Here is a 16,703-nt window from a genome sequence, read left to right as displayed (position 1 = left end):
CAAGCAGCTGATACGTCTAGCTTCATATTGTACGAAGAAATAGAATTTTTGTCAATGACATTACTTTGACGAAATATATTACCTGTAGTCTTCATTACTACATTAGTTACGATGTCATATTTTTTCTGTGTATCCAGTGCTGCCAATCTTCCAGACAATGATTTGCAGAAGTCGTCAGCTTCATCGTACGTTTTGTACAGAGGATACATACCGTAGAGTATGCCATCAATATCAACAAAGCTGGCATCGAAGTTGGCATTATCAGTAAGGACTGTTAAAGGAGTAGAAAAATCAATTCTTCATCAGTCTCAGAGATTGACTAATAAATAAAATACTTTTGTAAAAAATTCCTGTAAAGCCACCCGAGTCTGAAGTCTGAACAAAAACTTTCTGCTGTAGTTTAATATTTTGTCTCTTTAAGTTCGGCTCGATCGCGATCAGATTGGTTAGTCTCGAAATTTTGTTACCTTCCGATTACAGGAACACAGTTAATTCGCAGTGAATTTCTTTCAGGAAAGTTATACTTTCATTGAAATATTTGAATTACACGATTAGACTAACTTTTTAAATTATGAATATTCTTGAATTATGGAGTAATTTTGACATTTCTTTCGAATGCTCCATATTTTTCTCAGTCGACAATTAGGCTTCAAAATTTAGGCCATCAGCATCTCTGACAAGTCGTAGGACGAAACAAATGAATGAATTGTTTCGGTCTTTGGTTTCTACAGCAGTATTAAGGTCGATCAGAGTTAGTTTAACGCTTACTGGTGTCGCGATTTTCTGACGCTGCCAAAAAATGTTCGCTGCAGGCTTTATGTTGATGTTGTGCCAAGCAGGTGCCGTTTTCGAATCTGTGATGCCCGATCACATTAGCATTAACACTAACATTCACTATGACAAAAACAAGTTTGAGAATTATTTCCTTTGTTACATGTTTTGGTCGTCTGCTTAACTATTGGTCGCCTTGGAGCCGAGATGAATCCAGATGTAAAAGAAATCATAGGAAACCTGTCAAACGAAGGTAATTCGTCATATAAAATTGATAACTGGAATAAATTCCAGAACAATTCAGAAATTTCTTACACGGAGAAAAGATCGAGAGAGCTCAGAAAATAAACCGCGAAGTGCAAGACCGAAATTATCATCATGCCGCGGTGACAGACTCCTCTTCGGATGGGAAAGACAAATCGTTGGCAGGCTTTACAAAACTTGATAACTCGTTTTAACGCTCATACAGGTCTAATTTATCTACAAGAACCGTGCGGCAACGTCTCTTTGCTGAAGAACACAGGTGAAGGTCCGTTTTCCAAGGCCAACTGGGTCCCGTTTTGGAGGTGTATTTGCTACAATGGTGTGGAAACCATTATACCTGTCGATGATAACATGAACACTGACAAATACATTTCAATTCTGGATGAACATTCCTGGCCTGTGATAGCTTGAAATTTTCTAATTTAACGCCGAAAATACCTGCAAGACAATGCTCCATGTCATGTTTCCGCGACGGTGGAAAACGGACAACATTCCGACATTTCCTTTGCAAGCACCAAGTCCGGATTTAAATCCCATTGAAAATATATGAAGAGTACTGAAATCAACGTTCAGAAACGAATTCGAAATTCGAAATAGCGCCGACTTCAAATGTGTTAAGACCTGGATGGAGCTGTCTCTTTATTATATGCAGAATCTTTATCAAGATTGTACAAAAGACATACAAGTGAATAGCACATTTTTATAATGAATTAAACTGCATCATGAAGCTTTTGCGTCCTTCTAGGACTCGCCGGTGATGCTAAGGGCCTAGATGTTGAAGCCTAAGGGCGACTAAGGAAAATCCAAAGTGATCAAAAGAAAAGTCAAAATCTAGAGGGGGAGGTGCAGCAGCCCCGTAACTAGATAAATTTCGTAATTTTCATACATCAGATAATTTTTCCAAAGTATGTCGACATGACCTCGCCATGTATTTACAGCACAAGAACGTATAGATACTGCGTTTTATGATCAGTATGACACATTTCTGATGTTTATTTGTTATTCCAATTTTACCAAGTTGAATGCATGCCTTTTTTACCAGAGAAAAAATATCTATTTAACCAAAGGCAAATGAAAAGTTAACATTATGTGTCCTCATACAAGAGGACTTTCACTCGACATATGTTTACTTTCATCCTCTTACACACTCCTTTCATTCTTCGTTATCTCCCTTGGGACCATAAAAAACTGTCAATCTCAAGGTCTGATATAAACAAAAAATTTACAAAAACAAACACTCCGCCGTTTCAATGTCCAGTGGTTAGGGGGAGCCCTACCAAACCGGACACTGTCAAAACAAGAGACGTTTTTTGTGTTGTTAACATATCAATTAAATAAATACTTGCATTATCAACATTTTTTCATGGTAGAATATTTAACTTTCCTTTATATAAATATCACAATTCTGCATTTACCAACATATTTCATGGGTGTAAGAGATTGAGAAGTTTCCCCATCAATAGTATTCATTCATTCATTCATTTATTCAGTTGTTCTTTTGACTGATTTGAAAGCATGCTATAAACACAAACTTTTTAAAATATTATTTAATCAATATTAGAATTTGGCTAGCATATTGTTGTAAGACGAATACAAACCACTTAAAACTATGAGTTTTGTTTTTAAAATTTTTCAATATGATAAAAAAAAGTGTGAAAAAAACCACAAAAACTTGAATAAGTACCTCGATCCGGAAAACAATGTGACGCGTGTTTCAATATAACACAAACATGTGCAACTGGACATTCAATGCTGAGACATCTTTCTTCAATTTTCTTCGATTTATGAAAAAGAAAGAAAGAAAAAAACATCCTCAGGAACCAGAAAGTGCGGTGAATAAAATTTAAACACGAATTAAACATGCAATCAATCATAAGTGTATTCTGGGTTATATCACGTGATATGTGTTATATCACGTGATATGTGTTATATCACGTGATACAATTCATCGGATCACGTTTATACAAGTAATTATGATTTTACAATTACATGTATATTGAAAATAACAATATTGTATCGGGCATTGTTATTGACAAGGGAATTTGCTTTGTGCTATTCTGTACAATCATTGAGAATTGAATGAAAGTTCTAGAATGAAGTTTCATGATAATAAAATAAATATTGAAAGAACGGCAATCTCATGATTTCTGTGAAAAATACATCCATTTGATTTCCAGTGGCCAGTGATGTTTTGCTTTCATCCATTAAACTTTGTACAACATATTGGAAGAAACAGAAAGTGGAAAATGTGGATCTTGCTAGTGTATTGGAGGTCAAGAGAATAAGGTGGATTTAACTATACTATAAGTCGTACAATGAAGATGCCCAGAACACTCTAGGGGTCGGCTAAGGTTATATGATGTAGCTTTGTATAAAAACAGTCCTTTTAATGGTCAGGAAACCAAACAGGTGGTACTCTCAAAGCGGTGTCATTCACTTGTCCTGAAATGTGTTTACTTTTAGCCATCGAAGCAAGGGAAAGAGCTTAGTTGGTTAGGAACCGTTATTTCCTGTCTGACATGGACACGGATATAGACCACAAAGTCGAGAGATTAAGACGTTGCTTGAGACGAAATACACCAGTCAACCAAGCTGTGTGGGATCGGTTTGCATGGATTTCCCGACACTCGAATCTCTATGGTGGGTATGAAAATATCCCGGTTTTATTGAAAATTCACTCGAGTCTCTATGATGGGTATGAAAATATCCTGGTTTTCTTAAATATTAAATCGAGTCAAAATGGTAGGTATGAAAATATCCTGGTTTTATTGAATATTCACTCGAGTCTCTATGGTGGGTATGAAAATATCCTGGTTTTATTAAATATTCACTCGAGTCTCTATGGTGGGTATGAAAATATCCTGGTTTTATTGAATATTCACTCGAATCTCTATGGTGGGTATGAAAATATCCTGGTTTTAAATATTCACTGGAGTCTCTATGGGTATGAAAATATCCTGGATTTATTAAATATTCACTCGTCTCTATGGCGAGTATGAAAATATCCTGTCTCTATGGTGGGTATGAAAATATCCTGGTTTTACTGAATATTCACTGGATTCTCTATGGCGAGTATGAAAATATCCTGTTTTTTTTTAAATATTCACCCTTGTCTCTATGGCGAGTATGAAAATATCCTGGTTTTATTAAATATTCACCCTTGTCTCTATGGCGAGTATAAAAATATCCTGTTTTTATTAAATATTCACCCTTGTCTCTATGGTGGATGTGAATATTTCCTGGTTTTCTTAAATATTCACCCGAACATCTATGGTGGGAATGAAAATATCTTGGTTTTATTAAATATTCACTGGAGTCTCTATGGTGGGTATGAAAATATCCTGGTTTCATTGAATATTCACTCGAGTCTCTATGGTGGGTATAAAAATATCCTGGTTTTATTAAATATTCACCCTTGTCTCTATGGTGGGTATGAAAATATCCTGGTTTTATTGAATATTCACTCGAGTCTCTATGGTGGGTATGAAAATATCCTGGTTTTATTAAATATTCACTCGAGTCTCTATGGTGGGTATGAAAATATCCTGGTTTTATTGAATATTCACTCGAATCTCTATGGTGGGTATGAAAATATCCTGGATTTATTAAATATTCACTCGAGTCTCTACGGTGGGTATGAAAATATCCTGGTTTTACTGAATATTCACTGGATTCTCTATGGCGAGTATGAAAATATCCTGTTTTTTTTTAAATATTCACCCTTGTCTCTATGGCGAGTATGAAAATATCCTGTTTTTATTAAATATTCACCCTTGTCTCTATGGCGAGTATAAAAATATCCTCTTTTTATTAAATATTCACCCTTGTCTCTATGGTGGATGTGAATATTTCCTGGTTTTCTTAAATATTCACCCGAACATCTATGGTGGGAATGAAAATATCCTGGTTTTATTGAATATTCACTCGAGTCTCTATGGTGGGTATAAAAATATCCTGGTTTTATTAAATATTCACCCTTGTCTCTATGGTGGGTATGAAAATATCCTGGTTTTATTGAATATTCACTCGAGTCTCTACGGTGGGTATGAAAATATCCTGGTTTTATTGAATATTTACTCGAATCTCTATGGTGGGTATGAAAATATCCTGGTTTTATTAAAGATTCACCCTTGTCTCTATGGTGGATGTGAATATTTCCTGGTTTTCTTAAATATTCACCCGAACATCTATGGTGGGAATGAAAATATCCTGGTTTTATTGAATATTCACTCGAATGTCTATGGTGGGTATGAAAATATCCTGGTTTTATTAAATATTCACCGTAGTCTCTATGGTGGATGTGAATATTTCCAGGTTTTCTTAAATATTCACCCGAACATCTATGGTGGGAATGAAAATATCCTGGTTTTATTAAATATTCACCCTAGTCTCTATGGTGGATGTGAATATTTCCTGGTTTTCTTAAATATTCACCCGAATCTCTATGGTGGGTATGAAAATATCCTGGTTTTATTGAATATTCCCTCGGGTCTCTAGGGTGGGTACGAAAATATCCTGGTTTTATAAAATATTCACCCGAGTCTCCATGGTGGGTATGAAAATATCCTGGTTTTATTATTAAGTATCCAACCGAGTCTCCCATGGTGGGTATGAAAATATCCCCCCCTGATCAGCAGCAAGACATACCAGTCATACCTCTGATAATATCACACTACGCAATAGAATGGAATTGGACAAGTAAGAATCATACAAAGTCTTACCTCACCAGTTTCTTTTTTCCTCAGGTAGAAATATGAATCATCGGTATAGGAAGAATGAACACAATCTTTGCCATAATAAAGATTACATTCCAAATAAGACTTGCTGTATCGTAATACTTCACAACCGGAGTATCTGATACAGGCCTGCTGACACTGTATGTATCCTACTGTATACAGCGACAGGAAAGCCAAAGAACATTGTATGTCATTAGTGGAATCTGGAAAAGACGATATTAATCCTCTAACATTTAAATTTGTAAATAATTCCATGAACGCCAAAATCACATAGCCATTAATCAAATCCATATTTATGTTTTATGTCCAACAATTTGTAAATGTGTGTTTATAAAATATCGCGTTTGAAGGCTGTCAACACACTGTTGAAGAATTTAACTTGAAATTATAGATATTCTTATTACCACGTACGATATTTATCGAAATAATGAATTTTCGAATTTAAAACCGACTATCCAGTAGGACCTACGTACTTATGAACATTTTGTCATATTTCAGCTTCATCGGATGACGGGCTAATTAACAAGTTATGCTAATTTCTCTTTTCCCCTTAATCTATAATTCATGTGTGAGATATGATTGCTGATTTTTAAACACACCTGCATTGTAATGTGCACTATGTGCACGTTATTAAGGAACTGTATTTTCAATTATCGATTTCATATTTACAAATGTTAATGTGACTTGACTATTCATATATTACTGCTATCAACTGTCATCACATTATCCATAGCACCCTCTACTGAATATCTGATAAGATACTTTGTTTTATAAACATCTATCGGCATCATTCCGCCCAATTCCCCTAACCCTATAAATAAGTAGAAACTGTATATAATAAAAGTAACACTTATTTAGAAGTTTCATTACTTGTTTATGTGTGGTTTTAGTCTTTTACTTAGATAAGATCAAATGTAGACGTTTTCCATGGACAGTATGGATATTCGCTGGCGATTTTATAGTGTTATCATACTGAAATGTATTTTTACAACTTCTACCATAAAACCACATCCAACAACAGTTGATAAAGATGTCACCTGTATTTTTAAGCTTATTCCAAATACAGAGGAGTTTTTAAAGGCTGGTTTTCTCTAAAAAAAACTACGAATTGTTAACATGTTGATGACGATAAAGAAATAACTAAATAAGAACAAAGCGAGGATAGCCAAGCTTTTTAGGTTGAAATTATTGCAGATGAAAAGAGAGAGAATAGCTCCAAGAGGCTTCTCCTCTTGGATGCAGACAAAGGCAGCAAATAGTGTTTGGTAAAGGTATTAAATGGTTTCTGGCTGTAACGTGCAAGTATAATAATAGGAGAATTGATTGAAAGTTGGGTTAATGTTGTACCAAAGAAAGTATCATAGATCCCAACACCTTGTCTGCAGCATAGCTATTGCACTTTGATCGTACGGACGTTAAGATTACGACACATTTTAGGGTCTAAAATGCGGTACACAAAAAGTAGAAATTAACTTTATAATACGTTTATATCCTTCGGCTAATATAAGGTAGGGAAAAAACACCCACCAACGTTTGACTGTGAAATTTGTTGGGCTTAATTCCCACTTCATGGGTCAGAGGGTATATAATTAACACTGTAATGGACGTTATTATCGAGATGTTAAAACATCAAGAAAAAGGACACATAATGGAATTATTAACACAGAAAACATATGACTTCACCTCCTTTTTGCTTTTTCGTATTTCGGTAAAACCATGATTTGATCACGCGATGATAACAGTATAGGTTGGCAATATTGTGGGAATTTTAATCTAAACACATTCCAAAGCCTGGGAGTTATAGCGACTAAACGAAATCGCTTATACTGAATATTAAGTCTCTAATCCCCTGTTGTAGAACATAGCTTTATCGAGCTTTAATTACGTCTCAAACAAATTTACACATGATCGTATCAGCTGTCTAATGTTGTGTATGGTGATCATTATATAAAAAAAGTCCTGAAGGTCATTATTTTCCCTGTGATCAGTTTAGCTAATATTGGATGCGGAAGGTATTTTTATCATTATTTCTATACAGGTAATATAATTAGCTATCAATATTGATACGTTCATTATGTCAATTCTTTCCAGTCATGTACATTTGTAAAGTTAAACGTTGGGCGGGGACAAGGTTTCGCTGGCAAATTTCTATGTTATAGATTAATGCTGCTCCCAAATTATGGAGTTCTCTTTTGTGTAGACATGCTTCAATGTATATCAATCATTGTTAATGTACAATAAGAATTACTTGGGAGTGCTAACTTAATGATGAACAACGAGTTTATACAGACATATCTCATGAAGTAGGTAGCTTAACAAGGAAACCCCGAACAGAATATTTCAAACAAGAAACAGCTACATTAATTTTTTTATTTACTATTTTCTGCAAATGTTCTGAAAAAAAATCTACTGCTAGATATCCTTCATGGCTATATGAAAATAGAAATGTAAGCAAACATTGTGCATCAACAATCGGTATGAGTCATGACAAGTCATGTGTTCTTGCGCATGCCCAATGACAATGCAAATATCGATATAACAGAGGATGGTACTTCATTAAGATATTATGCAGCGCGACAATAAATACTTCGTTTAGCTGTCAGAGTTTTATAACATGTAAGTTGGAAATTTCTTTCATTGTATTGTTGATGAAACGGGGATGGGATTTGGGGCAGAGGACGCTAAGACACCAACTCAGCCAGGTTCAGTTCATACATATTTATTCAGAAATAGATGAAAACCTGAAACAATACAACACTATATTAGATGGACAGTACATTACGGATTACCATAGGACACAATTTCAACAATACTATAAGATAACAATACCATCACAGATTGGACTTTACATTACATTACAATGCATTACATTACATTATCTTAAAATATTTGAAACTTGAGATTACTGATGACTTTACAGACAATAGTTTAATTATAATATTACATGTGTACTATATTAATTACTATGACATGTTACTTTCAACAAACTATATAGATATACCTAATTTGAACTGAACATGAACACTTACTCCATCATTGTGACAGTGTTCTTGAATACAATGTATATGATACGATGGCTATGATGAACAATGGCTTGGCCTAAACAACAAATATAAAAAAGGTTCTCTGAATACAAAGACTACTACAATTACTTCCATAAGATGTACAATACATACATGACTAAATTAGGATTATTTTAAATTCCCAAATTCCTAGAATAAATTAATTACTTTTAAACATTATGGATATTTCAAAATGGCCACAAGCCTGAACACTTTTCACCTGACACACTAGCACAGTGAATCAATTAAAATAAGATATTACAGATATATAAAGTGCACTAGTATAGCACATCATAATTGACTATGTAAATCAGTTACTATTACATTATTAGCATTGAATAAAATTAGACATTAATACATTTAAACAAGTTAAAAGTTCCTACTTCCTGCCTGGTGTCTGTTATCCAGTCAGCACTGAGATACCCCTGTCCAATGCTCATGCCCAGCATGTGCAGTGGGACAGGTAGGGAAAGAGTCACATGACCAGCAGTGGGACAGGTAGGGGAAAGGTCACATGAATAGCATTCAGGTAAAGGTCACAGAACACAAACATAAACAGAAGCACATGACACTACACAGCTGACAGCTGGACAATAACACAGGACAGTACTAGACACCACGATACTGCACAATCATCATTATTATCATGTTATTACAATTTAATTACAATGCAGAATATACTGTTTATCAATAATATATATATATATATATCATCATCTGAAAAAACCCGGACAGGCTGTCTCTGCCACATTGACACAATCACTAGAGTTATATATGCTTATAAAAAGTGTCTTTCCAAACATGTTTCATTGTTATGATTTTCAGCAACAGGAATCGGGCACAAGTTGTTACAACATTATCAAAGCTTTTTCCTCAAAATAAACTACGTTTACAGCATTTGGCAAAGAAAGAGGGCATGAATTTGTAATTACATATATACGGATAGTTACATTAATCTCCAAACTAAGAAAATCAATTAATCAGACTAACTGTAATTTACAGTCTATTGTTAGATTTAATGAAATTGTGTACATTTCTAAATATCATTACATTAGTGGCAACAGGCAGATATTCATTTCTATAAACAAATTAATTTCTAAAACAAAATTACATTTTCAAGATTAACGAAAAACAACATCTCCGCTGCTTATAATTGGGAAAATCAGAGTAAAAATGAAAAGTCCACAAGGGTTTCCACTGGAATGCATCATTAGCCATATTTACACAAATTAGGTCATATCTTAAAGAACTACATCGATGACGTAACTTTATGGGAATCATATTTAACTACCCGTCACCACATCCGTAGTATATCGGGAGTTTTCATTGATCTGGGGTTATAAATGATTTAAAAGTTTGCAGAGATAGTGACGATCTGGGGTGGTCGGGTGGCGCAGTGGTAATGCACTCGCCATTCACCTAGCCGACCGGGGTTCGATTCCCGGAATGGACGTGAAAAGGGTCACCTGCCCGATCACGTGGGTTTTCCCCGGGTACTCCGGTTTCCTCCCACTATAAGACCCCTCGCGCGCTTACATCCGGGCCAACAAGAGTGATTAGTATAAGTTGATATAACTTGTTTCGCAATTGTTGTAAAATAAATAAAGTTTATATTAACGGGACGGTCTGTATGTAATACCAAGCGTACTCCGTAGTGAAAGTGCGGAAGGAAAAAAATAGTTGGAGATAGTCTGTTGTTCAAAATTACCAAATCCTGTTTGTTTCTTACTGGATATGGAATAGTTTGACCATCTGTTGGAGGTTTCAAAAATTCAAAAATTGAAAAATTAAACCACTATTCATCTCATGCAACAATTGTTTTTCCTTTCCATTCTAACCTAAAGTGTTTGAAGACCTGTTTCAACATATATATTCGGTTCTATGCTAAAATGAATAAAAATGTATCACGTTTGAGCATGTTTTTCAAATTTCTTGAAGTATTAATCTTTTTCAAAATTGAAAAAAAAAATCTATGTACTAAATGTTGATTTCAAAATGAATCTTGATTTATTTCTGGGAAATGTCATCCTTTGTCGTAATGGCTCACAATATTTCATATTCTAATTCATCGAAAAAGTTTTAGAAGTGTTACCATTTTTACATACGAATTGAAGAGAAACTGGATTATTTATAAAATTCTAAGTAGATGGAAAACGATGAATATGTTCAAACTGTGATTCAATTATGTGACTTGACATGACATATAATAATTAATTTTCATATTCTATAGATCCGAGAATGGGATGTTAAAGAACTCCTAGACTAACTCCGAGTTATTCTGACTCTCTGGCGACATTTTTTCCATATAATGGTCTGGTGTCGATGAAGGACTCCAGATCGATGTAAGAACGACAGAATAAAGTTCATACAATCCTTCTGGTGAATTGTTCTGTCTATCCATTCATTTGTCAGATCAGAAGAGTGATATTTAGTCTGATGAGAGTAACTGAGTGTCCCTTTTGCCAAATCTATATATATTCTTTATTTTAAAAAGTTTTTTCATATCATGTTTTGTAATAAATGTATATTATGGAACTCGTGCCTTCTTGTAATTTGTTCAGTTTAAACTATGGCAAAATCATCGATATTTTTAAAATATATTATTGATTAATGTTGTTGACGGATCACGCGTATATTATCACGAAACCCACTGAGATTGCATGAGGTACTGCTAGTTGACTATGTATTACAGCATTCCTATTTATGATATCTTTTAACACCTCAGAAATCGACTTAACGTTAAGACGTAATGACTGGGATATACTGCCATTGTACAAAGTATACACGGGCATAACATATCGGAATATGGTCTAAATGTATCTATTTATTTCTACTCTATTTTTCTAAATATTAAACACTTGCTGGCCAACTTACTACGATATACAATCTGATAAAGGAAATTGAATAAATATATGAATGAAACATGTAAAAGCATTGAAACAGCCATATTAATTAAAGTTTCTGAAAGAATGTTATAGACTGGATTTTAAGCATAAACTACAAAATGTGAGTGTAGCCATATCTCCATACATATTATCACTACACATCTACCTGGTCAATTTCCAAACAACTTGCATATCTACTGGGGGTTATTTTTATCTCTCTTTATGTTATATAATGTACGTTTTTAAGGTAGCACTATACAGTTTATCGGCGTATACGTTTTGTCTATTAGATTAATCCGTTATTAAGGGTTTTATCAAAATTTGAAAAATACATTCTCGCTAAAATTGGTCTTGACATGTTGAAACGGACCATGTGAGGCTTCATATTTTCAGAATAACACTTTTGTTTGGGTTTGAGACTAGTATTTAAACAGTTTAGAACCACTAGCTTTACCGGAAGTGAAATGGTTATCATCCATACTGTCATCATCATCCACATTGTTATCATCTTCACAAGCATCATCCACACTGTCACCATCCTCACTAGCATCATCCACTCTGTCATCATCCACTCTGACATCATCCACAATGTCGTCATCATCCACACTGTCATCATCATCCATACTGTCATCATCCTCACTGTCATCATCCACACTGTCATCATCCTCACTGTCATCATCCACACTGTCATCATCCTCACTGTCATCATCCACACTGTCATCATCCTCACTAGCATCATCCACACTGTCATCATCCTCACTAGCATCATCCACTCTGTCATCCTCCTCACTGTCATCATCCACACTGTTATCATCCACACTGTCATCATCCTCACTAGCACCATCCACACTGTCATCATCCTCACTAGCATCATCACCACTGTCATCCTCCTCACTGTCATCATCCACACTGTCATCATCCACACTGTCATCATCCTCACTGTCATCATCCTCACTGTCATCATCCACACTGTCATCATCCTCACTGTCATCATCCACACTGTCATCATCCACACTGTCATCATCTACACTGTTATCATCCACACTGTTCAATCGTTCAAACACACATAATATCTAATTATAGCATCATACACACATACATATCTAATAATAGTGTCATACACACATACATATCTAATTACTGTCATCATACACACATCATCATCTAATTATACTGTATCATACACACATACATATCTACACTTAATAGTATCAAACACACATAATATCTAATTATAGTATCATACACACATACATATCTAATTATATTATCATACACACATACATATCTAATTATAGTATCATACACACATATCAAATTATAGTATCATACACACATACATATCTAATAATAGTATCATACACACATACATATCTAATTATAGTATCATACACACATACATATCTAATTATAGTATCATACACACATACATATCTAATTATAGTAACATACACACATAACATCTAATTATAGTATCTGTCACAATCCGACTCTATTTTTACGGTAAGTATTGCTTTACCGGCGATTGTACGGTTGCTCAGGGCTTCTATAAGATAGAGTCCACCCGGTATTGAATACAGGTACACGGCATGGAAATGCAGATGCCGTTTTATTCTGAAGAAGCGTGAATAACAGTCACGGTAAGTACACAAATGATCTCATATCTCTTTCGCTTTCTTTCTCTGTGTATATATAATCTGTGGTTTGAATGTTTATGCCGAAAGTTATGTTTAAGTGTGTATGAATGGATTTGTTTATTGTGTTTACCGGGTACGCTCGTGCAAGCTCGTGCGAACTGTTTACGTAGCTTTCTACCTGTAAATGTTGCATAATGAAGATACATAACGCTTGTTATGATAACAATATATAATACCTAATGTTGTAAAGGTGTAACGATCATACTGTAGGGTTATTTTCATATTTTGTAGCTTCTTATATGGATAGGCTTTGTCCAAATTGGGAAGTACGGAAGCCGGGAGACTTCATGTGTCTATAGCAGTTCTGACTCTGCTTTATGTATAAAATTGAACAGTACTTGTACCAGAGTTCACAGTGCATGGTGATAGTGGGAGGTAGAGTACACTACGCAAGTGCACTCGAGAGTAGCCAGTACGGCCACTAATTTGCCCTGTGGTTGACACTTACATGTTGGAAACCAAGAGGTGTCGTGCCAGGTTCGTTGCTTCAAACTGAAGCCATCAGCGCTGGAAGGTACAGAACCAACGAGGCATCAGTCGGTTTGGACAACAGTTGTTTCTCCATGAAAGTGTTTTGGACAGACTTTGAAAATTCTATACCATCTGTGATAACCCAACTGTGATAGGAATGTGAGGCTACAAAGACTTTAGGGTTTAGGTTTGTTGGTGATACTATATTTGTGATTTGTGTGTGTATGTACTGGTGATTGCGGATTGTTTCAGTGGAAGGTGTAATAAGTGTATGGTGAACTGATTTTTATAGAAAAAAAAAACAAAAACATAACTTGTATAAATGTAAATATATAAATATATAACAATGTGGTTGTCTGTGTGGCAATCGCTCGGCTAGGTTACAGTATCATACACACATACATATCTAATAATAGTATCATACACACATACATATCTAATTATAGTATCATACACACATACATATCTAATTATAGTATCATACACACATACATATCTAATTATAGTATCATACACACATACACAATTATATATCATACACACATACATTCTAATAGTATCATACACACATACATATCTATCTAATAATAGTATCATACACACATACATATCTATTTATAGTATCATACACACATACATATCTAATTATAGTATCATACACCATACATATCTAATTATAGTATCACATACATATGCATACACTTTGGATTAATCTAATTGAATTTTACAAACATTTTATTGACAAACACGATTCGCACAAACTCTTCAGATATTGTCCTTTTTTAAAATATACATAACTTATTGGAAAAACATTATAGAAATATATATATATGATATTGTCAAGTCTAATTCTACAAATGACGTTAACAAATCCTGTGTGTTCTAACTAAGAGAACTCACTGATATCAATGAAAACAGTTGATAAAGAATGACGAATGATTTACCATATCGTATATTTTCGTTGAATTAAGTTTTCGCATTTTATCTAATATCATAATTTCATTTTGACCTGACGCTGATGATTTCGAGGCTTAGTTTAGCACAACGAATCTACTTTTACTAATTTTAGCAATTCTTGCACATATAAATTCGTTTATTTAGCGTGCACACGAAAGCAACGGAAATTTGACTTTTTTCCAATTTATTCCATAGGAAATGGTGTACGTGTACAGGGACCTTACTGAAAAGGCCTTATTTCTATCTTTCATTATTTTCAAGAATGACATATAACCACAAAGAAAAGAAATAAACTTAATCCGACTAAAAAATATTAATTCAGCCGAAAATATGTCTATCTGACTTTTGATTTCAGTGGAAAATGCATCATATTTGGTTTTGCTAGAACCACGAAAAACATAACTATCAAAACACCCTTTTTACACATGACATTAAAAAAAATTGCATTTAATATTTCAATAACTATATTCAACTTTATTTTGTCGAAGGCAGGGAAACGGATAACATAACGAATAGCTGACTATTTTCGCGGGGTGATATTTTCGGTATTTCGCGGTAAATCATCTTGTTCACGAAATATCAATTTGTGAAATAGCGAGACAAGTGTGTATTGCATATCCTTTTACATTCAAATAGTGATTTTCTTATTCCTTGAAATATAAATCGGTCATTTCAAAAGCAAATCGCGAAAATTGTGACTCCTAAAAAATACCAGCTATACAATCATATAGTTCACGTTAAGACATAGTCTTATTCTTTGCAAATGTCTTATGATCATCATTTTCGTCTTTAATCAATTGTCCATCTGTAGTTTTACAATAATAGTTGAACGAAAACTTAATTTTCAAGTCCGCTAGCTCACAGGATTTCACAAACGAAGTATACCTTGTCATCACACCGGTGATCATCGACTCTGCCTTGAAATACAATACCACATCTAACGTCATGTTCATTTTCAGTGACATGAACATGTTTGCCATTACTCCAAAACCATTCTCCTTCTGTATTCCGGGTAACACCCACATACCAGTACGTACCTGTAACAAAGTAATATTCACATAGTGAAAAATCGTCCAATATCTGCACTTGCACTGCATACCGCAAAATCATATATTTTAGTGGGGTGTCAATTTTCGTTGTTTTTCAAAATATCACTTTTCCGTTGACGCTTGATTTTTTATGGCTAAACATAGCTATATGTACATACTAATACTAATGTCAGCAGTTCGTGGGCATATGGATTCGTCAATTTAGAGTACACAAGAAATCAACGAAAATAAATAGTCAACAACAACATTAATTTGATAATTTGTTCTTGGACTTCTTCTATTCGCGGTGTAGAAAATGACGCTCAGGAGGCGCCGCTATGGGTATGTTTATGAGAGATCACAGTTGAAATCGCTGCGGTTCTAACGATGTGTATCTGGTTATTTTGTTTTTTAAATATTTTTAAATAAAAACAAAAATGTGTGATGACAAAAATGAATATAGTGATTACTTTTTATTTATGTAACAAGATTATTATACATCATGGTAACTACATATCATACGCGCACCAGGCATAAGCATGCAGTCATCCCAACATGAATACATCTGGATTTACGTAATTGTCTCTGTTGCTTAAGGGGAGATAAATCTTTGTTGTTTAAGCAGTCATGAATCATAACAGGTTTACATAAGATAAGCACGACATTTGTAACACTTTTTTATGTTTTAAAACCAAATCTTTCGTAGGTAGTGTAATTACTGGGAATTTTGTGAAAGGTTAAACTAAACATGTGCCGCCATAAAGCAGCTCAGCAGGTCGTATGAAAACATCAGAGAGAGACAGCAAATTTCAGATTATCGTCTAAAGATATA

The 16,703-nt window shown here is 34.3% G+C and overlaps 1 protein-coding gene across 1 annotated transcript in view; it reads right to left on the bottom strand.

The window, feature by feature from the left end:
- Nucleotides 1-16,703, bottom strand: part of LOC132560786 (germ cell nuclear acidic protein-like) — a 32,311-nt gene that overhangs the window by 1,546 nt on the left and 14,062 nt on the right. Inside the window, exons 2-4 of the mRNA XM_060225461.1 lie at nucleotides 15,729-15,880; nucleotides 12,173-12,762; nucleotides 83-271 (exon numbers count right to left, since the gene is read on the bottom strand). Coding sequence (XP_060081444.1) covers nucleotides 83-271; nucleotides 12,173-12,762; nucleotides 15,729-15,880 — 931 coding nt within the window. The remainder of the gene's footprint in view (nucleotides 1-82; nucleotides 272-12,172; nucleotides 12,763-15,728; nucleotides 15,881-16,703) is intronic.

Source organism: Ylistrum balloti, unplaced genomic scaffold (genome assembly GCF_031769215.1).
Source record: "Ylistrum balloti isolate Yb309-2 unplaced genomic scaffold, AGI_CSIRO_Ybal_v1 Utg371114, whole genome shotgun sequence".
Taxonomy (NCBI): Eukaryota; Metazoa; Mollusca; class Bivalvia; order Pectinida; family Pectinidae; genus Ylistrum; species Ylistrum balloti.
The sequence above is the reverse complement of the archived record's forward strand: the minus strand, read 5'-3'. Positions and strand labels throughout refer to the sequence as shown.